The sequence below is a fragment of the Channa argus genome, chromosome 15 (assembly GCF_033026475.1).
Source record: "Channa argus isolate prfri chromosome 15, Channa argus male v1.0, whole genome shotgun sequence".
In the NCBI taxonomy this organism is placed as follows: domain Eukaryota; kingdom Metazoa; phylum Chordata; class Actinopteri; order Anabantiformes; family Channidae; genus Channa; species Channa argus.
The window spans coordinates 12602877-12630778 of NC_090211.1; the positions used below are offsets into that span (position 1 = coordinate 12602877).

Genomic DNA, 27902 nt, shown 5'->3' on the forward strand with positions numbered 1-27902 from the left:
AAGTGGCAATGAAACTGAATAGTCACCCAATTCTGCTAAATGACACAATGTCAGGAAAAACCATGTAGGTGTTGCTAAGTATATCTTATTAAGTATATGCTTGACACACACATTCCTCACAACGATTTTTGTTTTTGATGCTGCTTTCATTCCTTTAAATTGCAGAAGAATACTTTTCACTTACATGACTTTTAGCTTGGACTTTACATACCAAACATTAGGGGCTCATATAATGCAGATTACATAACAAAATAAATGACTAATAATGACCTCCACAGTCTAGTATCAACAGTAAAATGCTCTTTACTCATTAATGCAACAGAAATGATTCAATAATATAATTGCATGGTGTTTCAAGGGGCCGCTGGTCTGCAATTAATACTGTGGTCCTTAATTGTTAATTGCAGATACTTACTTTTATTCAACATTATTAATACAGGGCTTTTACTTTATAGCGAACAAATAAAAGGATTGCTTGGACCTTATTATTAGTATTATTAGCAATGCAACATTCAGATTTTTTGTTATGTATGTTTGAGCAATATTTTTTTTTCTGTGATCAAAAAAGAAAGTGTGTAGCCTTAGTGTACTTGCTACATGTGTTTTCAACCTGTAGAGCTGCTAGTTGAGAACCATTACGTTTGGTTTCAGCACCATCTCCATCTATGAGAAGGTAGTCAAGCAGTTTGGGAAAGTTTGGGAACTCTGTTGGCTATTGTCCCAAGGGGCATACAGACGGACACAAGCAGGCCAGACAAGACATGGTACAAGTATGTCCACTCCATTTCACAATTATGTCCTTAAACTTATGCCAGATCTCACGATCTCCTGACCTGCCTGTGTCCTGTAGTAGTGTTCTGCAAATTAACCATCAACTCAAGAGTGTCAAACACACACAGAAATCCACACATAATGGGAAATCGGTGGTAAAACAGCCTATAAAGAACTATGTGTTATTAGGTTGTGGGCTGACGCTGCACATCCTCCTTCAATGCTGCACACTGTTGTACTGTAAATGAACCCTTATGGAAAATGTGAAGTTGACATTGTGCCATCTTCTGAGGATTCCCCTGCCTTGCTGTTGGTGGGTTGGAGTCTACATAGGGACTTTTTGTCATGATACTAAAAAGTATCACGACAGTCAATTTTACCTTTTTAGGCAAAGAAAACAAAAGGTATGAGCAGCCTTTTGGCAGAAATGTGAGTGTGTCTAATCCCTGCACACATGCAGTGACATGAGCATTTTGATATTCAAAAAATGAAAATGTTATATACTGTGTGAATGCCCTTCTTTAATTTCTGCTGTAAAGAAAAAACTAAATGATTTTATTTGCTTAACTATTATCCAAATTACAGATTATGTTCTCTTTTATAGTAATTTTAGACAACATCATGAAAATGTTTAACTGGGGGTAAATTCATTGACATAGCTGAGCAACTGGTCATTTATTGGTTAAGCAGTCTAAACTTTTATCACAAGATGTTAAGTGCTTGTTTGTCCATTGACTTGGCACCACTGCCTCCCCTTATGGTAAAATTGTGATTACTGCAATTTGGGGTGGGATCTCCCCAGGTAATATGGGGGACATCAAAATAGTGTTTTCCCCAGGAATGCATGGGAGTAAAAGTATAAAATCGCATACAATTAAAATGCTTACATTAAACTTACATTTTAATACTTGGGTAAATGCACTTATAATGCACAGTAATTCCTTTCACTACTTGATGGTAGCTTTTTAGTTTAGCGACCCCCTCAGAAACTTGGGTGATTATATGGACGAGAGAGCTCAAATAAGCTCTCCAACACAATGGGCAGGCTCAAAGGTATGCAGCTTTTAATACAGTGCTAGTGATATAATACTTATACTAGCGTGACCTTAAGTGTACTTCTGCAATGTTGGACGTAAACTTCCTGCCTTCTGTGAAAACGCTTGAGGGGAGTTCTGTGCTCTCTGTACTCAAAGGATTGGGTGACAAAGCAGGCGGTAGTCCACGAATAAGTGTCCTGAAGAAAAGAAAATGTTTTGTACAGGATGAGGCAATTACATAATTACATGTTGGTAAAATATTTGAAAATAAAAAGGGCCGGTGGTTTGGGAATGTCTGCCATTGTGTTTTTTTAGTTTGCCAGATTTCTTAACCCAGTTGGCAATGAGGATTACATCGTGACTTGGCTCTTACATGGCATCCGATACAAGGTCAGAGTATTGCATATCAAATGCTTAATCCAAACCTGGATTAAGCATTTGATATGCAATAAGAAAAAGTACAGGCCAGTACAGGATCATGAATGGCACCTGCTTAGGAGAGATTTCTTGACCTTGTTCGTTTCAGAGCATCCCTGTCCAAACATAGTCTCAAATACAATGGACTCACTGGAAACACAGCCCCTGTCACTCTCACGAGGCCTGTGATATGTTTTGTATCATGATAATTCTTCCCCATGATAAGAATTTGTTGCACTGCTATGTAGGCATCTTACATGTGCGAACACATATGGGATGAAGATTCTGAAGGTTCATACAGTAGAAAAAAAATCTGTCATTTAATAGTTTGGCAACAAATCTGATGTAATTAAAATATTTCTTATTTACACATTTTGTCAGAAACTTGTAGAGATCGTGGCAGATACTGGTAACATGGCAGAACCAGCAGTAGTTCTCCCTGTGATAAAAGAAGTAAATGAATCAAACTGATCCAAACAGATTTTCATTTATATTGTTACTACATAAAATACTCAATACAATATAATACTGCAAATAGACCTGCAGTAACTCATTCAACCAAATACAGCAGCTTCATTTGACAGATTTGTGGACACTCTTCTCTCTTTAGTTGAAGGTGATACCTGGACAGATTTGATAGTTAAGCCTGGATTAAAGTATGCTGTAATTAAACTCTGAAACACCAGTGGCAAGCATCCATCAATAATGACAATGCCAAAGCACAGCCTGAGAGGATATCTGTCTGCCCTCGTTTCAGCGAGCTGTTTCAGGATGATGGGTGTGAGAGACTGAGAAGACATCAGCATGTTACAGCAAATATTTGTGCTAAATACTCATCATAAAACACAGATTACAACATATTTGATCACATTAGCACAGAAGATACAAATCCTGCAGAGAACAACACAGTTAATCATATTTCAGCTCTCATGTTACAGCTCTTATTGTGCCAATTCGTGGCTTCAGTAAAATGCCTAAACAGGTGAATGAGTAGCAGAAGCCACTTTGCCATTAAAACTTATGACTCTTTACAAAACACTGAAGGCCGAACAAGGAGGCCGTGTGTTTACTTCATGATTTTCAACATTTGCTCTATTTAAAAAGTGTAACGTAATATCTCTGCATTCACTAGTGGAGAAGTGCTGCAAGCTGATGTCAACAAGTGCAACAGCTGCAGCAAAGGAAGGAACCCTCTCCTGTCAAACCACAATGGAAGGCAGAATTGTCAGACAAATCTGGTCTCATTTTACTTAAGCCTACTTAAGTTATTTATTTATTTATTTTCCATACACACTGGAATTTGATTTTTACCTATTTTATTCCGAGACTAAGAGAGCTGACATCTCTCATTTGCATGATTACATAAATGTGTTTGCATGTTTCCACTGATGACCTCAAGCCTTACTGACAAACATCTATTGATCAACAAGTTGGATTGTCGTAGGCATTGGGGTAAATGAGCAGAGACTGTACATTGATCAGACTACCACACAACCTGCTTGAACATTCTCAAAGAACATGAATAAACAGTGACAAATTCCCTGCAGAATGAACTTTAAAATCTCTTGACTAGTTCCTGGACCATTATTAGGGAGAAAGTAGTTGTAGTTATAGTAGTTGTAATAATAATATCTCTAACCGCATATCCTGTGTAGGGTCATCAGTCTTTCTCAGGGCCAACACAGAGAGACATACACAGACAGACAACCATTCACACTTAAATTCACACATACAGGCAATTTAGAGTCACTGATTAAAGCAACAGCTGGGGAGGGGAATTGGCTGTTAGGGGTTCAGTGGGCAAGACACTGAACCCCTAAAAGCCGATTCCCCTCCCCAGCTGTGCAGTGCCAGTCCAAGCCCGGTAGAAACTGGGGAGGGTTGTGTCAGGGCGTAAAAAAACGTGCTAAATCAACATGGAGACAATCATCCGCTGTGGCGACCCTGAACTTACGGGTAAAGCAGAAAGGACAAAAAAATGTAAAATTGAAAATTAAAAAATTAAAGTAACATACATGTCTTTGGACTGCGTAAGGAAACCTGAGTCCCCAGAGGAAACCCACGCAAGCACATGGGGAACCTGCAAACTTTAAACGGAAAGGCCACTGTCTGTCTGGGACTGACGGAACCCGAAAACTGAAGTTTTAGCATCTGAATACGGCAATGGGTCTGCTCCAAGCCCCCAGGATCAGTGCTGGGCAGTGAAAAAACTTTAGCATAGTGGCCACAGTTGGTATTGTAGTTCTGAGTTTGATCATGTGACACACACTGGCCCTAAATGGAGAATCACTGGAAATGAGTGACTTTAAAGCAGAGAATAAATATTTCTGTTTCACAAACCCCTCAACTTGTTTGTTTTTATTATTTGGTCCTATATAATTTAGAAAGTCTAAAAAAGTGTAGGTATATTTATTTTATAAAATTGTCCTCAAGCTTTATGGGCCCCAAAACACAGAAAAATACATACATGGTCTGCACTCACTGCCTGTAGCTAAACTCCATCCTCAGGACATATCGCATATTGTATTATATTTCTCCAGCCTCTGCACACCTGACACTGGAGGGACATCGTTAAGTGAGTGTTTTCTTGGTGTCCATTGCATTGCCCCTTGTTTCTCATGGTGTGGGCTAAAGCTGGCAGCAGCTGACAGGGAAAGTAAAAGGAGCAGTGGCTCTATATTCCACGTTGTTTATCTGTAGCAGAGCTGTGTGTTTCGAGCCAAGTTGTTCTAATGGAAACATCGTCCCCAGTGACACTTAGTGTAGAGAGATGTTTCTCATCAAGGCTGTCTTGCTGCAAGTCTGTGCTTGTTAATGCAAAATAGCCAGGACTAAAAAAAGAAGCAGATCCCTGACATTCTATTTTATGTATAAACCTCCTGTAGTCTTCTGAATATGACGAGCCCTGAGCCGAACATGAGGCTGCATCACGTTGTCCTACTAAGAATATTTTTTACTTAGGCTTCAGCACATGTGAAAGGACCCCTGGCATAATAACATACGATGTGTAAGCTCTCTAAAGTTGTCTATACCATGTCCACGAGATGAAGGCAGGTGTATAGTATGTTGTGGATCACATTTAATGCTGGAAAAGTGGAAAGTCTTTATTTCCAATAACATAATTCACCTGCAGGAACAAAGCTGGTCCTGCTCCTAACAAGGTTCACCGGAGAGGAGTTATTTCCTATATGCCATATGCCCAATTCATTTTTTTGAAATAGCAATAGAAAATAAAAAAAAATGTCCCCCATGAATGGGGATGACGTAATGTTAAAACCAACTTGGCAAACTAATTCACTTTTGTCCAGATTATTTCCAAGTCTGCCAGTATTTAAATGACACAAACAATCCTGGCTTCTGGGAAAGGGATGATGTCATATTTGTTGCGTCTCCTTTTTAAACTAATCTTACAAGTTGGAAAAGCAGAGTCGAGCATCACACGTACGCTCAGACAAACCCACAGCATGGCAAGACTCTTAAAATCTGCAGTTTGACTTGTAATTGGCAGGTCCTTGTGTTGCTCATCTATCATTGCAAGTAAAGAAAGTCAAGAGATCAGAACACAAAATTGATTACCTGAGCCCTCAGGTGTAACACTGAGCCCATTTACTGGTGTAAAGATATTCTTAAGTAGCATGCTGCTCCTCTCCTGTTACCTGTTCTCCTCACTGGATATGGAAAACCTGGGCTGTTGTTAGTGCTCTACTAGAATAGAAATGGCTTTTATTACACTTGTGGTTCTTGTGCATCACATTAATTAGACCACGCTGGAGAAAAAGGAGAAATACAATGTTTGCTGTTCAACATTACACTTGTTTCACCATAGCTGCTTACTTACTTGCATACTGATTTCTATATTTCTGAGCTATCAGATTGTTTCATATTGATACCATATGACTTAAACCAGTGTGTTTGATTATGATTACTAGAAAATTGACCATTATTTAAACCCGCACTCTCTTTCCCTTGAGCTATTTCTAATGAGATATCACATGTCATCTTCCATCAAGCTTGTGCTGCATTGTTTTTCTTATGGCAGACCTGCTTAAACTAAGCATAAGCCATCTCTGTAATCTCAGGACAGCAGAGAAAATTGTGCTGTGACGTAAGGACTAATCCTCTTATTGGGAGACATTGTATTCTGTGCAGAATGAAGAATTTATTTATTTTTTTAGAGTATCTGTTTATTAGCAGTTAAAAAAAGCTTTTTTTTTTTTTTGCTTTTTTTCTGCCGATTTGTAATACTTCCTTTAGAAATGAACATTTTCTGTCACTTTCAGCTTCCTGTGTATGTGGTTTTGAAGTTTATTTGCAGTGGCTTCAGGTTAACACCCTAGCCTGTCCCTGGTCTCAGGTAGCCTGACATTCAGCCTCAGCCGCACACAGCCAGATGTCAGAAATTCCACTGTTGCAGTAAACATCCACCTGTGGGGTCTGAAGCTGAGGACATAATCCCACCTAGAAAAGGGAGAAGATGATGTCGACCATCTGCTTTGTCTACAGGGGATTTGATTCCCTTGCTGAAGCAAGGAAGAGTAGTGGGGATGATTAGGCCTCCCTGGTGTCCCATTCCACTGGTTGCCAGGCTCAATGTCATCATTGATTAGATCTTCTAATCTTGTTCCGTGAGAATTAAATCTAAAGTGGGGAGGAGGATGATCACATTCACTTTGCCTTGTGCCCCGATTTTGTGTGTGTGTGTATGTGTGTGTCTTTCTGTTTGTGTTGCAGTAACTCTCACTTTCTTTGTCTCTTCCATTATTAAGAGGTACAGTAGGAGATGACTATCATGGTTTGACACCATTTCTACATGACATTAAAAGACATCCAATGTGATCTAATTTCCTAATGGAGATATGCAGCATCCAAGCTGTGCAGAAAAACTGGGTGCTCAGAGCAACATTTTCTGTATAAAAGTATGTAAAAGATGAGTATTGATGAGAATTTTGATCATGACAAAGCACAAGTCCAAGCTGAATAATTTTAAAACCGAATCTTCTTGAGTAAAATCAGAGATTTGTCTAATGTCAGTTTAGCAATAACTTTCACAAAAAATAAATGAAATATGAAAGTTAATGGAAAGCATAAGAACATGTGGATGCCAAACCTTGGGGATTCAAAGGGGTTGCTGTAAGTGAGCAGTTCGTAAAGGGCACTGAAGTGATTTGATATTGCTCATTTAAAATGTTGTGAGAAACAAAGTCACACTCTACAGCCAACTAATGAAAAAAGTTGTTGACTCTGAAGAAACAATCTGCGCTATCCCATGTTTTTCAAATGTGTGTGGGTTGTCAGTCATTATTGTTTATCCTAAATCTGCTATCGTGGCAACTGGACTTGATCGAGGTTCTTGAAGACGTTTCACCTCTCATCCAAAAGGCTATCTAACCTCTTTGGAGTTGTTAAGTTGTTAACTCCTTGAGGGTTGTTCAGACTACATGTGTGTTTTTGTCCCACCCGGCCATCATTGGTGACATTAGGATCACATGATTCAAAGTGTGAACAACTGTTAAACTGCGTGCGGAGAGATGCCAGGGCTGCAAGTGACCGATGAGTAGTGTTGCTGTAGACCACCCTCTCTGTGTGTCCCTTGTCCTTCAGAAGCATTCTGGATGCTGAGTCTTGCTGTGAGGAGCTGGCCCTCCTGTGTTGTGCTATAGCACTTCATCAGAAAAAGAGAATCTTAAATCCCAGCTGAGGGAACTCATATGTCAACACTGGCACTGTACGAATTCAACTTTAGCCTGCATTAGCAAATCAGCTTCTAGCTGACACTGATACGATAAAACAAATAGATAGATGTTACCCCCATTCACAAAAACAGGTTTACAACATTTACAACAGTGAGCCATTTGCTTCTTTGAACATGGAGCCAGCAGAAGAGCAGGTCACAGAAACGAGCCAAGTGAAGGCTGGGAATATGTGGGCAGGAAGAGTGAATGAGTCTCCTCCTCCATGATGAGTATCACTGCAGCATCCAAACTAAGTGGTGAAGCATGATGTTGTTGGAAAAGAGCATGCACATACAAGCTGACCTAAAGAAAGCAAATAGGAAAACAACAAAATGTCAGTGTGTTAGCCAACACTGTAGGGTTCGAATCAACAGTGGGATTTACAGTGGCAGTCAGTGGTCCTCAGTGTATAAACATAGTGGCTGGCTGGCAAGACCGGTTTGTTGGTAACCTTTATCACTGAAGGGCTGGCTCCAGTTCAAAGGTATCTGTGTCTCCTCAGCTGTGCTCATAAACAAGGGCCTATCAAATAGCCCCCGTCCTAAATTCTTCATCTTTGAAATCATCCATCTGCTTGCAAAACTTTATTTATATTGTTATTTCATTTTACTATTACCTTCTAGGCTTCACCTGCAGTTTAATGTTTTAAAGTTAAAACTTGGCAAAGACCACGACACAATAATCGGGATAATCACAGACAGACAGAACAATGAGAAAACCACAAATATCAGAAAGGAATGGACGTGTGAAATAGAGACATTTAGGAAATTACAGTCAAAAATAGCTTTTCCGTGGTTTGTTTCCCTGATATATCACTTTTAAGCCATTTTTGTCACTTTCATTTTTTATTTTTTATTTTTTTTGTCAAAGGAGTTTTAACCTAATTCTGCAGGCATGTCCACATTGCCATCAGAGCTTGTTAAGGTGGAGTCAGGCAAAACAGACCGAGTTCTGGGAGGCTTTGTGTTCAGTGTTGTGGTGCACTTTCAGATACACCTCAATTATAGGCAACAAATTGCAACACCACACAAGCCAAGTCCTCTGATTTCAAGGTGCTACTGATCAAGAGCCAACAATGGCAATATAGTAGGTATCGCTTTTGTTTCCTGGCTGTGGATGTATTTTTCAAGGACAGAGAAGCCAGAGCTAGAAGGACAAAGGTCAGCATGATAAATACACAACCAGCTACGATGGCTAATACATTTTGGCCTAGTGACAATGTAAAGAAAAACTAATTTCAGACAATAAAATGTAGATCTATTAGCTTGAAAAAGAAAATGAAAAGCAAAACAGTAAAGCCAGCACACAGTGCACAGATAATGCAAGCTGCTATGTGCAAAATGCCTTTTTGTTGCTACTTGAGTAACCAGACACACCCTCTATGAATAAATATACATATTGTCTTTCAGCCAACTCAGGGCATGGAAAAAGCCTGAATCCTATCCAATATATTGTACCTGCTGGATTCTGCTATTCTGCACTCCTGGTTGTCATGAGACATTCAGCTGTCAAAGACAGAGCCAAAACGAATGTGAGCAGGTGTGAGTGCATGAATGGGTTTGGGTTTATGTGCAATCCTGTCTCCTGCAAATTATTTTTTTTTACAATTAAACTGCAAATCCAAAAGTGTTGTAAGGAACGTGCATATCTGGATTGCCCTTTCTAACACAATGCAGTTGCAGTTGACAACTAACACAAGTGGAAAGTAGCAAATCTTTTCCCAGTTTTTATTGGCAAAATGTAATCACACACAAAACTCTAGAGTCTAACTCAATTTGTCCACATTGTGTGGGTACTCTACATGTAACCTTTAAGTTTCTGGCTTATTATGTAGGCCTTCTTTTGTTAAAAAATATATTGCTTGTCTCAATTGCCAATCATTCAACCAATCAATCATTTGGCACAAAAGGAGTTGGTATATTCTTTTATGATGGGAAGAAAGATTTCAGAAATCTCATTCACACCCAAACACAATGGCGGAGAAGCTTTTGACAAGTTTCCGCTCTTGACTATTTGGTGAAACACATTTATCTGTGATCCGACTCTCTGGTCCTGTTTGTCTAAACTATCTCACAAAGCTCAGTATTTGGGCATTTTATTAGTCTATCTTAAAGACCTTTAACATTATTAACAACACCAATAATAATAATAATAATTGTTTGCAAGAGTTTGCAATAATAAATGATTAACAATATTACAACAATATCTCATGACCATGTAAATTACTGTGAACTTCATGTTTGTGTATAGCATTAACTGAATGGCTGACAGCAAACCCACCCAAGACTGTAAACAATGGCCAAGCTATTGATATCAATAATTTAAAATTATACTTTTACTGCATTCAGGAAGACCCAAGCAAGTTGTGGTTTAAGTGAGACTACTCTGCTACGGCATTCCCGGCCAATGTGACCTTTCCTTATTACAACACATGTTTGAGCAGGCTGTTAATTACAGCCCTACCATGAACATGTTGCGTGAGTTATATGGTTGTCAAAACCAAAGTCAAAGGCACCATCAAGATCATCCCTCAGACTTGTGCTGGGAGAGAAAAGTTTGCCATTTGCAAATTCTGTCCCACTTCCAGACTTGTTTTGGCAATAAGTCATTTTGACTGAATGGTTACAATTTGTGAACATCAAGTGCTAAAGCTTTATTTTACTGGTAAGTATTGCATCAGTTCAGCTGACTAAGACTTACCTCTACTCGATATCCCCATGAACTAGATGTCTGAGTTTGTCCTCAGACAATCACTGGGTGAATGGAGTTTCAGATTTTTTAAACTGTTCTTTTGTGGATTTGCCTACAACAGGTCAGCACAGGTCACTTTCTCCACACTCACAGTGAAGACGACACCCACTCCTATCCCACCCCAACCTGCTTTTAATTACATGTACAGTATTAATGTCCGTGATGCCTGATTACCTCAGCAGGACACAGAAGACATGAATTTAGGCCAAACATACACAGTTATAAATTGGCAGTGCATGGCCCACATGAGACTAGAGTCCGGTCATTTTTCTGTTTTAATACCCTTCCTAAAAATGATCAGGAAATACTGCACACACTTCCTACCCAGCAATAAATATGTCTGTAATTTCAACAACCTCTAAATTTATCTGTGTAAAATTTCTCGAGGTGACAGGCACTGAGATGATCCAGGGGTGTTGCTGAGCTCAGTGAAGGCATAACAGGGAGATAAATGCTTCAGTACACCTCCTCTAGTCAAATCTTTATGTTTTATCAGGTCATGTTGAGGTATGGAGCATGGAGTTTATCGACCTGCCCACGCATCCATTTTCTTTCCCCAAAACAACTTATTTAACATAAAATTGATAAATCCACTATTATGAATCATTTTTTTGCTTTTAACTATTGGTGAGCTCTTTATGTTTATGTCCATCCACATCACCAGGTCAATCCTGCTCTGGAAATTTGCCAGGGAGATGTCATCATCCACATTGACCAGGGTTCTACCGCCAATGTCTGTTTGTGAATTTCTTTCAAACAGTGCATCCAGCCTGAACTGAGCCGTCATCATGCTGTTAAGTTGAATGCATTTGCACAGGGTGCAGGAGCTAGTGCTGAGATGAAGATATTTTAAGAAAAACAAATGCATAATTGAACACATCACTTCAGGATTCAGAGGTGTCTGAAATCAGTAAAAGTTAGTGAGCTTTCTTCCTATAAAGGCAATGAGAAACACATTTAATGAGAATGAGAAATTTCATTGTTTAATGTGGAAAAAGCCCAAAGGCAGCACCAACTTCCCATGTAGAACCAAATCAAACCAGCTCGCTGCCTCCCTGCAGACATGTTTGATCAATAGATCAACTACGTCTCATGCTGGCAGAATGCAGCTGTGGATGGAAACTAACTAAATATGCTGACAGATGTGTCATACCGCACACACTGTTGCATGTGTAGTGAAACCATATTGATCACGTCTATTACTTAATAGTGTTTTATGCATATTTACAATGGATTAGAGGCACTGGTGGGTGGTCAAACAAAGGCTACATCCACTCTGTGGAGTGCTGGTTTGTTATGTAATCCGTATGTCCATGTCGTAGAAGACAAATTAACATCTGAATTTCTAATAGAACTGTCGGAAACAAGTGAGAACAATTGGATAAAAATAGGTAATAAGGACAGGATTAGGATTATTCACATTTTTTGTGTTTGGGGTTTTAAAATAATATACTCCATCTACCTCTTCACTTTGACACCATTTTTCAAGACACTCTGTAGAGCAGAACACACTTATTTTCCACAGTTTACTGAAAGAGATTGGGAAAATAGAATGAGACATTCTTTCCATTGCTGTCATTGAAAATGACTTCCAGCGGAGCCGACTGATATAGCATGGGGTCTCTGAGGACTTTCACAGATCTGGAGTGAGTCAGTTTGGTGAATTATAGTAAATGATGGTGTGAGCTCTGACAGCTAGCAGCATGGAATTTGGGCCACAGCTCCAAATTAGAGGAGCAGCATGTGTGTCTACTGCTAAAACAGTCAGGCAAACCTCTGCGCACCAGCTCCAGATGTCACACATTTTGGGTCAAAATGCAAATACTTGGAAAATTCTAGCTCTATATACTGCACATGCAAAGCACAGCCCATATATAGAAGGTTACACAGGATATCATCTGTAATCAACTTCACAGAGATTTTTTTTAAAGTTTATTGAAAAACAAGAACAAACAGTATGCAACAACTGCAATATCAGTATACATTATTTGTATTATAATTTATAAAAGATAAAAAAAATCTGTACAGTCTCTGGTTTATGCAAGAGTGTAGGAAGATACTGGTAGAAAAATAAAGACCGAAGACAGGAGAAGTGTCAGAACGAGAATAGATAAAGTGTTTTAATAGATTTCCTTTCCTATACTGTGCAATGGATTCCACTGACATTATCCAAGCATGATTGTATCAAAGTAGAAATCCAACGTAGTAGTTTAAAACAAATAAAGCGCAATCTTATATAAGACTGAAGTCAACTGTGCTACCTACATTCAGGATTTGTGATTGTTGTACTGAAGTGTTACTTAGCAGACCTGATCTGTAACAAGACAAAGCAAGGGTCCATTCAGAAATGATAAGACCCACAGTGGTGAAGCAGGTTTACCTAAGATGCACCCAAATTATGCATGAATGTGATGCCAATATAAACAAGACAGCAATAAAATTATCTCAAATAATGAAATATTTCAAACATTGTTAGATGAGGAAAAGACCTGGTTTCAAATCAACAACTAATAGATGAGTTACAGTTGTTGATGAGTTACTCACTCCAGATCTGTTATGTGTGTGTGTGTGTGTGTGTGTGTGTATATATATATATATATATATATATATATATATATATATATATATATATATATATATATATATATATATGTGTGTGTGTGTGTGTGTGTGTGTGTGTGTGTGTGTGTGTGTGTGTGTGTGTGTACACATTGGCCTTGGAAACTGTTTCTGTTGTTGCTGTGGGGAAATTCTCTGGTGAGGAAGAAAGTGCACTAAAGCTTTGGAAGAAAACACACTGACATGATCATGCTTTTCTACATCTAAAAACCACATTACAGGCTACATCAGCATCTTTAACATGGATACTATAAAAGACAAATAATACATTTTGGCTCCTAAACACAAAACTTAGCAGCACTTATCAACATTCATAACCTTGGCTCAGGGTCGAGCTTTGTGTCACTACCGCTGAACTGTATTGCACATTAGAACATGAACATGACCTGAAAAAAGTGGCAGTATACTGCACAATAAATCACCCCTGAATGCTTTTTCCTCTTGTGACATCTAATGCAGCGTGTGCTCAGTCAAAGTCAAACCTCCTGAGTCCCTCCACCTAGGACTTTTATTAAGGTGCACGTTGCAAAAGATGCTACTCTGAGGCAGGATCGGCATTGATTGAGAAATGTACTCATATCTTAAAATATCTCAACGGCCTCATGCCATGAGAACACACCACGAAAACCACACATCTATGAAGACCATAAATATACTTTGCTAAGAGACCAGCTCATTCACAAACAGTAGCCTTTTCTTTTCAGGTGGTTCAACCTGCCAAGTGCAACTTGTCAAAATGTTGTGGAAGTGAAAAGCTAAGTTATAAATGTATACACATACGGTTGGCATTTAAAAACAAATACTCAAACTTCTGATTTCTTTTTTAATAAATATATACTGTAAGGGCAGTATGCACAGTGTTTAAGTGACAATATGTATCCTATTTCATCACTGTAGCTGCATGAAACCAGCACTGCTTTTATCATGAACAATACAACATGTTTGTATTGCCTTGGTGTCTTGTGCGTGAGCTTCTGCATAGAGGTTTTCCTCCATAAATCACAGTCTTGTTTTGCATTAATGACAGCAACAAGGACTAAAGATTTTTTTTTTAATCCCTGCACTCATATTTCTGATTCAGCCGTCAAAGGTCTTGATTCTGAAGGGAAAGAGTCCAGATTGCACTCAGAGTTTAAAACCACATCTGCGATTGGGTCCTCAAGTGCACCTGGTTCAATAGCATTCATCTGCCTGCTATCCTCCTCTTCGAACTCCTCCTCCATTTCGACTTTTTCAAGGGCCACTTCATTCTCGTAACAAAAAGAGTTCCTTGAGCTGGAGGCATTTGATTTCTTCTCAGCTAGTTCCCTGGCACTACAGTTTGGTGTGCTGGGCACCTCATAGGTGTTGTCAAAGCGAGAGTAGTCAACTTTGTAATAGTTCTTTTCTTCAAAGAGCACGGGCTCAAAGCGGTGGCCCCAGAGGATCTCACTGGCCACATACGAGCTACGACACTGAGTAGTCATGGCTGTAGCCTCAACCATGCCCTCCAGAATCACAACGATCTCAAACTCTGACGTCTCCAAGTCCTGTTTGCTCATCTCGTAGAATGGACTGTCCTCATCAATCTCATGCACAATTGTAATTGGTGACACAAGAAAGATTCTGTCAACACCGCTGTCAAATCCCACGTCGATGTCAACCTGATCCAGAGGAATGAACTCCCCCTCTGCAGTGGTGCGGGACTTGAGGAGCTGAGCCCTGACATGGGCCTCTACCAGATGACTCTTCCTCAGGTTTCCCACCCGCCACATGAGGCAAAGTTTACCATCCCTCATGGCCACTGCAGCATAATGGCTGAACACCAGTGTCTCATTCCTCTTTTTGGGCTTGGCCATCTTGGCCATGACAGCACCAATGATGAAAGCATCAATGATGCAGCCCACAATGCTTTGGAAAACGACCATGAAAACAGCAACGGGGCACTCCTCTGTCACATAGCGGTAACCATATCCAATTGTGGTTTGGGTCTCCACTGAGAACAAGAAAGCAGCAGTGAAACTGTCCACATTGGAAACACATATTTGAGTCTCACTCTCCAAATCCCCGTAAGACAGGGCCACTATCCAGAAGATGAAGCCAAAAAACAACCACGACAGCAGGAAAGACAGACAGAATATGAGCAGCATCCAGCGCCAGCGGATGTCCACACAGGTGGTGAAGATATCTGCCAGGTACCGCTGGCCTTTCTCGCGCATATTGATAAACTGCACGTTACAATGGCCATCCTTGCTGACAAAGCGGCTCTGACGGTGGTGCTCTGTATGCTTCTTGTTGACATTGCCATTTCCAAAGCCATTTGGGATGGCGATGGCAGCCAGCTTCATGCCATCTTCCTCAGAGGACACAATGCTGTAGCGGTGGCTTCGCACACTCCCCATCGCTTCCGCCTGGGAGAGCTGGGCCGAGTCTGCTTTGGAAAACAGTCTAAGTTTTTGGTAGAAGCGTTGGAGAAACAGTTTTGAATGATCCCGGGGACACGCTCGAGGGAAAATCTTAACAACAGGACAAGATCCTGCAAGGAACAGGGGAACTGGGACTGTGCTTCTGCAGAGAGGCTGTGCACCTTTGGTGAGGATCGGTCACTCCTCCCGGATGGCAGCTTGGGACTTCATCAGTGAAGTGGGCTGTGGAAATTAAAGAGAGAAAAAAGAACTTTAACATAATTGGCAGGAATCAATGTTCAGTGTGTGTGAGTGTGTGGCTACCTTTTATTCACTTGACTTGTACACTCAAGTAAAAGTTAGTAGCATTATTATAGAATACACTGACAATGATCAAAAAGTATATGCAGTGCAATCAGGAGGTACAGAGACTGCATGAGATTCAAAATATTCAGTGTAATGATCATAGTAATTGAATAGCTGACAAAGAGAAAGGATGCTTCCTCTGTTTATTGTGGGTATTAATTAGGGAGGTCAGTCGACGTGGAGCTGAGTCAAATTACAGATCAAGTTCAGTCAATGGAACAAAGATACCGTAATAGAAGCAACTGTATGCAGATATGTCTCCCTTCACTGACGTAAGTGAGAATGCATTGCATAAAATTAGGAGATGTCGCTTTTAAAACGTTCATTAATTATTGCATTCAATGAAAGTTCCCGCTCACAATTAAACATGAAAACCCACTGCCAAAACTAAATCATAGCTGCTGGTTACATGACTGCACCAGAATTAATGACTTTTTCGGATGCTTTTCGGAGAGGACTGGACCCTTTCTCCGAAAGCAACAGTAACCTTGCATCATATGTAATAGAGCAACAAGGACAGCTAAATTAGAAAAGCTATTGACTTGGCGTGTGTGTCCTGAAAGGTCCATTAAAATACAACACCACAGGCTACGAAAGGCCATGATCAGCCAGACATGCTCTGCCAGTGCCAAAACAACTCATCAGCTCCACATTTGAAACTGTTGCATCTGCCTGTCACTATTGTGTCAAAGTCTAATATACGAATAATTGAATGAATGTGGTAAAGTTCAGAATATAAATATATAAATACATAAATGATCAGCATAAATGTATCCACTCATCTTTTTTAGCTTATTCTTGTACACACACATGAAAAACAACAGCTTGTAGATAGCACAGGCCATTTTTAAAGTCATCAAAAGTTATATGGGATAAGATGTGTGGGACGTGGTCCTAAATCCCCCTGCATGCTTTGTTCATGACAAATGATGTCACTGTTGAATCGAGCAGTCACACACACTATTGGCAATATGAAGCTGCATTCATTGACAACTCAAAGCATGCTGACCAATGCTGTGATATTATATAGTTCTGAAAGTGCTGCATTTGTCTCTGATATATGTATATATCCACACAAGAGGAGTGAATATGAAGAGGACAGCTGTGCCTCCAACAGAAACACAATAAGATGCATTTGAGCAATACTACACTAAACTACACTTTACTGCACACATGTGACCTGCAGTGCAAATGTAAATCTTTGTGATATTAATACACTGATCCTGAACACAAGACAAACTGTGATCTCTCAATTTTCCTTCCTGTCATTGCATCAATTGCATTCAATTGGGCTTTTTTCTGTTCACTATAACACATCACTTAGACTTCATTGCTTCAGGTTGGTACAGGGTGGCAGTGCAAGATGCTCAGAAGTTGTTTTGCATTTGTTCTCAATTAGACTCAACAGCTGAGGCAGATGGAAACTTGGTTACATAAAGCTGCTCTATTTTTTTATGACACAAATCAATAACTACAGTCAGTCATTCAACACATATTTTTTTATTAGCTCTGGCAGCATCTGTTGTTTTATGACAGTTTTTTGGAATAACGTCACAAAATGTGCATTCATTTTATCAATGTCTACTTTATTTTTGTTATTTTACAGGCTTTAGCTAAATGTTACAACATTTTGCTTATGCACAGAGTTACTTCAAAATAAAGGCAGGAGTAATTCAGATCTTCCACACTGAGTATTTTCTAATGGGGTAATAATAACAATAATAATAATATATAAACTACATTAATTAAAATGGAACATTATAGAATATGAAGAGCGAATTTCATAATTTAAATACATTTACTTACGGGTAATCAAACCATGCAGTTTTTGCATTTTGCACGGAGACTTCACATTTCCTAAGCCATATCCCTAATGAAAAAAATCCATAAACGCAGTTTCACCTACCTGTTGGTCCTTGCAGTTTTCCTGTTGCAGTAAGTCCCATATGGGCAAGATATGCGCACTTCCACACTTTTATTGCTTTAACTTATTCTGTCGTCTGATCCTGCGGTTTCTTCCATCACCCTCCCCAGCAACACCGAAGAAGATATTTGTCGTTGCAAAGACAGACTTTAAAAATACTCGTGCCTCTCCCCGCCCATGTCGCAGCAATGACCAATGAAAAGCTGCAGCGCCTGTTTAACGGTCTGAGACCACATGGAGGTTTTTATGTTATCTGTCGGAGTGGGAACCGAGGGAAATCAGACCCCCTATTTATCAAATGGGCGCTCAAAACTCGACTTTTACACTGGAAAGATCTATCAATTTGAGTGCAACGGTATGTGATCTATGCTGTCAGTCAAACTGCAGAAATGAATTTATTTTAATTGGAATGTATGTGCCACTAGATGAAACATTTGGCATTTTCTACTTAGTAGTCAAAAAAATTACACTGGGTCGTGTGCACTAGACCTATTTTATGATATATGTGTGACTTTCCCAAAAATAATCATCACTGCTAAATTGACATTGGTTATATTCAGAGAACACACGGTGGCGGTGTTGAGCTGCAAAGGAAACAAACACAGAGGACTTGGCGTCACATAATGTGTGGTAAAATCCATGTGAGGAAAAAAAGACCTCGATGTGAACAGTTATTTTTCTAGTCAATTTAAACAGTGACTCTATATTTTAATAAATTATTGCATAAAACACTATGTCACGGATAAATGTATTTACAATAGCACATTCTATCACAGTGTCCTAAAAGCTGTCCACCAGTCTTGATGTATTTCTATGTTTATATTATAAATAGGTTTGCTGCATCACTTCATCATTGACGTCAATGGCCACCTGGTAAGTGTGTCCCTTTCTCTTGACTGGTGGTAAGAGTTGACTAAGGGACTGACTGCCCTCTACAGGACGTCTCCTTCTGTCGTACTCCTCTGCACTGAGCAGGGGCACTGGCACCCACGTGGTCTCATTGAACAGAGCGTAGTCCACCTTGTAGTGTTTCTTCCCCAGTTTCAACATGTCCTGGAAGCGCTGAGCCCAGCGGATGTCTCCTGGTGTGTAGGAGGTACGTGTCTGGTGGAGCATACCTGTGGAGTCTCCAGTGTAGGTGAAAGACACCACCAGCTCAAAGTTGGCCCCCTGCAGGTTGTCAGGCTTCAGACTGTAAAGGGGACTGCTAGGCTCCAGCTTGTGAATAATAGTGACTGGTGTGGCAAGGACAATGTCCGGGATCTGGATTTTTAGGTCCTTGTATGACATAACAATAGAGCCCAGTGGTTGTTTTACAAACTGGACTAACTGGGCCCTGGCAACCCCTTCTAGGATGTGATTACCTCTAAAGTCCCCAAGGCGCCATGACAGACAGAGAACTCCATCTTGCAAGTTGATTACTGCACACTTGCTGAAACCCACCGTCTGAGCTCTCTTACGTGCAGATGCCATTTTAGCGAGAACAATACCAATGACGATAGTGTCAAGGAAACAGCTAAAGATGTCTTGAACTGTCACAATAATAATAGCCACCATACAGTTCTCAGTTGTCCCCCTGAAGCCATAGCCAATAGTTGACTGGGTCTCCACCGAGAACATGAAGGCTCCAGTGAAGCCACGTACATTGTCCACACAAGGTTTGGTATCTACATTTTCAACATCTCCATGTACATATGCAATTAACCAATACCAGAGGGCGAAAAAGAGCCAAGACAGGATGTAAGAGAGGGAAAAGGCGAGAAGCATCACCCTCCAGCGGATCTCCACAAGAGAGGTGAAGATATCCATCAGATATGGACTCCACTCTCCTGGGGCCTTCTGGAAAACCACAGGAAAGTGACCGTCTTTCTGCATGTAGCGTAGCCGATTGCTTCCATTTTGTCTTCCCAGTGTGTGGATTGTAGTGTAGTAGGTATCAATGACAACCTGCTCATTCCTGTCTGTGCTCATTTTGATATTTCCTATAGGAAAAAAAAAAACAGTTGAGTTGGAAAATGTGCATAAGCTTGAACTGCATTGTATTTTTTTCATTTTGCAGAGGAATAACGACGGAGACGGTGCATCATGGGTAGAATGGGGCCGCTTTTCACTCATCACAGTACATGAGGCTGGATCCTTCATGTTTCAGCAAGCAGCGTAGGTCACTTAGTACCTCTGGCTATCAGAAGCAAATGGTTTGAGCAGTGAACAGCTGTGGGTGTGAAAAATGTACTTCAAGAGCACAAGTTTCTGACTGGTTGATTATTTACCAGAGTTGCCATTATGGTCAGGACATTGTGCAAATAATCTGTTCTAAAAGCTCGTTTTTTGGCTATAATGTAGACCCCAGCTTGGTAGAATAAAAATACTTCAACAATATTAATGACAACTATTGAACTCTTTCAGTGGATGTAGAAGTTTCAGTTATTTTCACTTCTGGTAGGAATCATAAACACAGTTATGGAAACTATAAACACAGACTAAAATGTATTTGCCAACTAAACACACAATAATATATTTTCCTTTCACCCAAATTAAGCTCTGTTTTTAAGCGTTTTTTCCCACTCAATGCTCCGTGTCTTTTAGACCTACTCAGCTTGCACTTACTGTATCATCATGTCACTTCCTATTTTTCAGTGGAAATTCTTGTGATTTTTTTAAGAGGAAATAAGTTGTAGTTTGTGTATTTCACACCACTGTACACATACTTTGAATTGTCTTATTTGTCTTTTACTTTAAACATGCTGCTCAATGGAAACTGTTTGTCTCTAAACTTCTACCTCATGACATTTCTGTAAAGTGCCTTGAGATGATTTTCATTCGGATTGAAGTTTAATAGGTTAAATTGAATTTTGTTTACAAACTAATGGGTAAGAATCTTCCTGGTACAAGGAAAAAGGTTGTAGGTGTTGTTGAGCTTAGTAGTTAATTTGTGCATATGACACATGATGCAGCACTGCAGCTTTAGTGACCCGTTCCCCAAAATTACCCCTGTTACATGTTTGCAGACTGACAAAAAGAAACAAACGAAATCCTTCGGCCTTGGATTGTTCAGGTTTTAGGTCTTGATCTCAGTCCAGGATGATATATAAAAGATTTGGCTCAACCATCTGACCAGATTAACCACAGCTTTGGGCAAAGAGAGTCATCTCCCACTGGGGTAAGGACCTCTTTTTAATCATTTGGGCTTATCTCTTTAGTTTTGAGTTTTGGCAGAGTCTGTTGCCTTCCAGATGTGACCCAGAACAATGATAGGGAAGCAGAGGACAAACAGAAGGCTTTTGACATTAGTCCAAAATGATTAATTTAGGAGAAATCCAAAGTATCCTCAAGTATCCTTTTCTTAGTATCCTATAAATTGTTGTAACTGTTGTTATTCCAAGTAAATATGAATAGACAAAGTTATTTACTCAACTTAATATAATAAGTATCTCTACTCTAAGTCCCAGCAAAGTATGTCCCAGCTAATTAGGTAAAACTTTGGCCTCACTGCAGTGCAGTTATTAAGCTATTTTTGTCTTTATCAAGGTGAATTATTATCCTCCAACCACCTCTAAGAGCATTCAACTCCAAAACGTTACCACAGATGTCAAACTTTAACCACACCACCTCCGTTTCAGGAGACCATAAAGTAAACCAAAGGCAGGACATGTTTATCTGACAGCTTATTAAGGTGTTGAAGTGAAAGACACGTCCTCAAGGTTGTGTTCCTCCGCAGAGGCTAAGCAAACATAATCTCAGATCGATACACCTGTAAAGCTACTGTATCTCCTTCCTTGCGGTCAGATAGTGTTTTATCTCAGCCTCCTTATTGTTTTATGTTTAACTGTCTACCTTAACAATTCGGGGGTTTGTGAATTAGTGACAAGTGAAGACTATAAAACACAGTCCCTGTCAGATAAATGTCAGTCACACTGATGTTCAGCTGTAGATCCAATGTGATCCTGTTGGTGGGTGAACAGAATTTGACCATGACCAATATACTCAAACTAAAAATATCATTGTGGAAATTTGCACCTTCATGCTTGAGACATATTGAAGCAAAATATTTTTTAAAGGAAAGCAAAACTGGAGTTTAAATGACTGAAGGCAAATTTAAACAATGTCCAATTACTATTTTTATATTCATTACCTGTTATAGTAGGAAAAATGCTTCACAAGTTGTAATGGTATTTAGTAAAAAGGACTAGTGCACAGAGAAATAGAACATTTCTGCACCAAGTAAACATCTATTTAATCTACTTGATAAGCAAGTGAATACATGAATCATAATCTGTATACTCACAGGTTTAAAACTGTTGCAACCTGGTTTCTACAGAACAACCACTGAGTCCCTGGAAAAGCATAAGAAGAGGTTTTAGGAGAATCAGGTGTAGGAAAAAGGTCACTGAGGACCTCCCCAGCCTGCAGCGCATGAATTACAACTTTCAGCTTCTGAGACAGCTATGGCGTTATGATCTACTTGTTCTATTTCTAAAGGATTGTGACTATTTTAGCTGTTCTTTAAACATTAAAAGTATTTTATTCACCTATTTCTCTTTTATTATTTCTTTCCTACATAATTATTATATTTTGTATATTTAATCTTTTATCATTATTATCCTGAATAATGAATATCTTTCTTCCAGTCCCGTTCCCTTATAGTTATAGACTTTGGTCCCATTTTATGCAAAATACGTGGGATGTTTTTTTAAACTAGTAGCAAAATGAATTTATACTTACATGCTGTTTTGTGTCCTATGTCTAAGAAAGCAATTTCTTTTTATTCTGCTGCATTTGTACTACAAGTGCTTAGTAAAAGATCTACAATTCGCTTGTATAAGCTAAAACTTAAAATGGTATTTTATAAAAACACAATTTGCTCATTTTTATAATAGAATTAGTTAATTGCCTCGCTGTTTTTTATTTATTACTAAATGTAGCCCTTTAATAATGATAAAGCTCATCAAAACAAATACATAAATAAATGTTCAACTTACTTGCAGAGTAGAAATGAGGTCAGGTAAGAACATAACTTATGCATCGAATTAGGCAATCTGTTGTTGCAACTGAAATAACTTCTGGGTTCAGGTGGTTGCACTGTGTTGGGGGCTGGCCTGGTCCTGAGGCAAAGTCCCAATTTGTTCTGATATAACAGAAACCACTTCCCTCCGAAACCTTATTGGACAATGTGGAGTATTTTGTGGAATAAGTTCTGATCGACAAAAACATCAAAGGTCATAAATATAAACTTTATTATGTATATGAATTAAACGTTCAATCAGATGGAGCCTCTGTCAGAACACATTCTGGTTCCTACGAAATGACAGCTCACATTTGACCTCATTAATATTAAAATCACATTTATTACAGTCAAAAAGCAGCCAAAGCTGTTAAAGGACTTTGACTACACCACAACACACTGTGTTCTTTTTAAACCTACGTTATTCAACATTTTTATTACAAAAAATGTGTGAAGACAGAGATAAGGGACATTCCTCAGGGACATCACCTTAGAAGAACAGTTCATCCATTCCTCTCACTGTATAATGAGTGAGTGAAAACACAGAAAGTAAATAGTATTACTTCCTTTAGTACAGCACTGTACATAAATGATACGCTGTGAAAGCACAAGGCAGTAGACTTATTGATTAATACAACAATAAGACTCCACACTACTTCATCCAACACAATTAACAAACTTGGATATGAAATGAAAAGTATGAGCATGAAATGAAAAGTTTGAGCAAAACAACAGCATGTTGCAAATATGTGACTCCATACATGTATGTGAGGGCTTACGCGTTAAAAGGTCATGTTGGAGCAGGTTTGAGTTGAGTCAGTGTAAGAGATAAAAAGTTAAAAGGCAGCAGTGACCTTCATTACTCAATTGACTTAGATTTGAGCCACTGCGAGTTTCTGTTGGTGCACAGGTAAGAAAATGTACTGACAGATCATTTGAGGAGTTCATCTTGAAAACAAAATGCAGCCTTAATGAACTTAAATTGCCTGATCTAAAAAATCTTATTTGGACAATTCTCATTATAGACAGAAAAAACCTGTTGGTCACATGCAATAAAATTCAACAGCGCCACCAAAATGATCATAGAGCTGAATCACCCACTGAACATTTGAGATTTCCTGATGGGACAACTTATGGCATGACTCTTACATTAGAGTGTGTTTTAGCTCAGTGTGCCAAATAAGTTGCTATTTGAAGGGTACATATAATTTATTACATTTAATGAGGTTTTAATCAGTGTCACATAACCTTATAAGCATGTGAATGAAATTGACAAAAACAAAGATTTACATTATCAGAATTCATTACCCAGCTGTGAAAACAGAGTGTTGGTAATAACCATTCTCCGAGGAGACATGCGAGTCTTTGTCCTGCATCCATAACTGGGAGGTTAACTCACTCAGGTAAACACGTCTCCATTATTGACTTCCTCATTTCACGCTCCTGCATGAGAGTCACAGTGCCATTGTAATGCAGATCAGCACAGTTGAACATTATGAGAAACAGCAGCTGGGGATCTCAGGGCATCTGCTAGCAGGTAATTGCACTTACGTTCTGACTGTTTACCCAAGATCACAAAAGGATGAGCTGACCATTCCGTGTAATTAATCACGCAGACGTATTCTTGCACACAATTGTGGGTCACTAATATTGTCTTATTGTGCATCCATGTGGGCCAATGAGTGTTATGAATATGTGGCTAATCGGCACAGACAGGCCTATTTAAGTGTCCTGTCAGGTTGAAACGTAAAGTTAGGAGACAAGAGTGGGGTGGTGAGAAAAGTGGAACATAGGTGTCAGTCAGTGTGCAGCCATACGTGAAGTCCAAAAGTCGGATTCCTGCAATAATGCTATCAGAAATGGTGAGATTTCTTTTCAACAGGCTGGGTAGGACTGTCCTCTTACTGAGTGTACTAATAGTAGGTAAGTGTAACCTGTGTCTCACACAAAACGTAACGTAATTAAGATGTACTGTACTGAAGTAGTTCTAAAAATGCTCAAACCTTTTTCCACATTTGTCCCGAATTTTAGGACGTGGATGTGCTGACTCCAATTGCACAAGTCGCAGATGTCTGGCAGAGATGTTGATAAACTATAACCTCACATCCCAACCACAGTATGAAAACTGCACCCAAACAATATTTGTGCCCCTCATTGAGTACCAAACAGTGTCAGTTGTAAGTATTATGGAGAACTTCTTGGTATAGTACTATACCTTTTATGGTGCAGCTTACTGATAATTCCTTGTAGTTTCTCATTGTATATCTCTCATACCTTTAGTTTATATTGTCAAATAATTGTGAGCTTTCTGGATGGAAACTGGCTTAATGTGCAGTAATGTGTGGGGAAAACATGCACAGAAACAAATCTATTACCTGGCCATTTTGGGAGACATAAACACACAAACTAGCATTTCTTATTTTGTTTAACAGGACACAAAGGATCTCCACCTAAGTACCCGTCTGCAAGCTGTACTTGTAAGCCTAAAGAACCTTTTAGATTAAATAAATACATTGGTATGTTTCAGTCACATTAATTTTGACTTTAAACTACAGGTATGGACAGATCCAGGTCTGAGCTGGAACACATCAGTTTATAATTATGACAAAGTGGTACTGCCAGCAGAAAAAGTCTGGACCCCAGAGCTCCAAGTGACAAATGCGTAAGTTATTTAAACACCACAAATTAAATCCATGGACTTCCTAAAGTTTAATCTCAAATATCTGTTGTCTCTTATACATGTAGAATAGAAACTTCTCTGGAGGATGCTTCTTCTGATCTGCTGTTATACAATAATGGCACCATGGTGCACACTGTGATCTTGAATGCACTGGTCAACTGTGAAATCAACCTGTTCAACTATCCCTTTGCTGCTGATGAATGTCCTGTTGCAATACAAACCTGGTCCTTTGACGGTCAGCACAGCAATTTACTTACAAACATTAATACAGTAAAGTTTTGGGTCTTTGTGATAATGTCCTGGTTGGCTTGTTTTCAGTCATTAGTTATGACTCTGTGTCTCTTCTTACATTACAGTTTATCTTTGTTGGTCTTTATTTAGCAGTTTCTTATTTTAAATGAAAAAAATTATTTTTTGTGATTACTTTTAATTATACACAGTAGTGGCATTTGCTGTCAAAACGAAATAAATGCTTATTTTTAGTCTCAAGAAATACAGAAATGGCATTATTTGAAAGGAAACAACATTAAAAAACTAACTTTATTTTTCTATTTAGGATGTGGCACACAGCTGACATTAGGTGAACTGCTAGTTATTGATAGTTCCCATGGAGACTGGCAAACTGAGTCAGCAGAGTTGCAGCAAAATAATGAAAACCGCAATTATATCATGGTGAGTTTCTACAATTAAGGAATTGTCATTTATATTATATACAAACATTTCAGGACATAACTGTGCAAAAGATTTTTAGATGTTGTTTTGTTGTATCTTAGTATCTCTCAGTATTCAAATGGGCAAAGGAAATTATAAAATAACAATATGTTCTGACATGTAATAAAAAATGATTAAGATTACTGGATCTAATTATTAGTTAATAACATAATAATTAACGTGTAATCTTAAAAGATAAGATGTTTCTTACACAAACACACATTTTTTTATCCCATCTTAACCATGACATATTTATCTCCAGGTGTCACTGAAAATCAAATATTCCAACCCCTTTATTACATTAATGCTGCCCAGTATTCTTATCATCTTGGCTGATATGGTCAGCTTTGCCCTGCCACTGGGAGGTGGAGAACGCAACAGTTTCAAGGTCACGCTGGTGCTCAGCTTCACCATGTTCCTCGTCATCCTCAATGACCAGCTTCCTGGAGACAGCGAGTGCAGTCCCGTCATCCGTCAGTTTACTTGCATGCAAAAAACACTTGCAATACAGAAAATTAGATAATATATAAAATGTGTCACAAAAAGAATCACTAACCACTTCTCTGAGTTGCAGGCATCCACTTCTGCGTTTGTCTGATCCTCTTGGTGTTGAGCATGCTGGTGTCTTTGGTGCTAACACGAATGGCTGCAGATGGTAGGCTTATTTTCAACTTCTGGTCCAAACAATCCATCACAAGAAATAGAGAAAAAAACAAGGGAAAAAATGAAGATGAGGGTGAGGAACACTTGATTGTCAAACAAATATCAGTTAAATATGTGAGTAGTGTGTTGGATATTAGGTGTTGATGTTTAACACTGTATAATACGTTGTCTTTGTTACCATAGTAATAGGTGGCATCAGTGTTGTTCAGCTGAAGGGCTCAGATGAAGACAGTCGAATGCTCAAAAAGGTGGTCAGCTTCCTGGAAACTTTAAGCACTAAGCAATTGGAAAGTGAGAGATGTGAGAGGTTTGCCGACACCCTGGACACAATTTTTTTCTGGTTCTATTTCATTCTTGGCATGGTTTACTTTTGTGTCATGATTTATATTATGGTGAGGCATACATGTTATGTTAACCATTTTGATTTCTGGAAGAACTGACTATCTGTGTAATGTTACATGTTGAACTAAAGCACTGTTAAAAAAAATGACCATAAGATACTTTTATCTAAATCTTTAGCCAGCATCCAACACTTAAAAGACTGATGCAAATCGCAATTTATGCGAGCAGTTATTATATTTGTTAAATGTATTTAAGCTAAATTAATTATATTGTGTGCCACTCATTTGTACTTGTTCATCGTTCATTGTCAGGTAAAAAGTGTTTTAATAATTCTGAAACAAACCAGAAAAGGTTTATTTAGGTTTATTTTGGAAACATGATGTGTGCATGTGGTACTGTATAAGATATATAGGTGTGTGTATCAATATATATATAAATAAAAGACATTTATATATATTGCATATAATTTTTCAGCAAATCTATAAATGCAAGAAGGCAACAGA

General features: G+C 38.9%; 3 protein-coding genes across 3 annotated transcripts; 1 reads left to right on the forward strand and 2 right to left on the reverse strand.

Moving 5' to 3' along the window:
* Nucleotides 1-13350: 13350 nt before the first annotated feature.
* Nucleotides 13351-18434, reverse strand: LOC137099341 (inward rectifier potassium channel 2-like). Its single transcript, XM_067476061.1, has 2 exons — nt 17984-18434; nt 13351-15954 (listed from the first exon to the last, which is right to left on the reverse strand). The coding sequence occupies exon 2, from the start codon at nt 15706-15708 to the stop codon at nt 14392-14394; it is 1317 nt and encodes a 438-aa protein (XP_067332162.1). The 5' UTR covers nt 15709-15954; nt 17984-18434; the 3' UTR covers nt 13351-14391.
* Nucleotides 18435-18455: 21 nt separating this feature from the next.
* On the reverse strand, nt 18456-19972 carry LOC137099342 (inward rectifier potassium channel 16-like). Its single transcript, XM_067476062.1, has one exon. It carries the CDS (start codon nt 19970-19972, stop codon nt 18824-18826), a length of 1149 nt encoding a protein of 382 aa, XP_067332163.1. The 3' UTR covers nt 18456-18823.
* Nucleotides 19973-23789: 3817 nt separating this feature from the next.
* On the forward strand, nt 23790-27497 carry LOC137099344 (5-hydroxytryptamine receptor 3A-like). Its single transcript, XM_067476064.1, has 9 exons — nt 23790-24926; nt 25035-25180; nt 25436-25480; nt 25559-25665; nt 25749-25918; nt 26240-26355; nt 26657-26867; nt 26969-27130; nt 27241-27497. The coding sequence occupies exons 1-9, from the start codon at nt 24851-24853 to the stop codon at nt 27495-27497; spliced, it is 1290 nt and encodes a 429-aa protein (XP_067332165.1). The 5' UTR covers nt 23790-24850.
* Nucleotides 27498-27902: the final 405 nt, after the last annotated feature.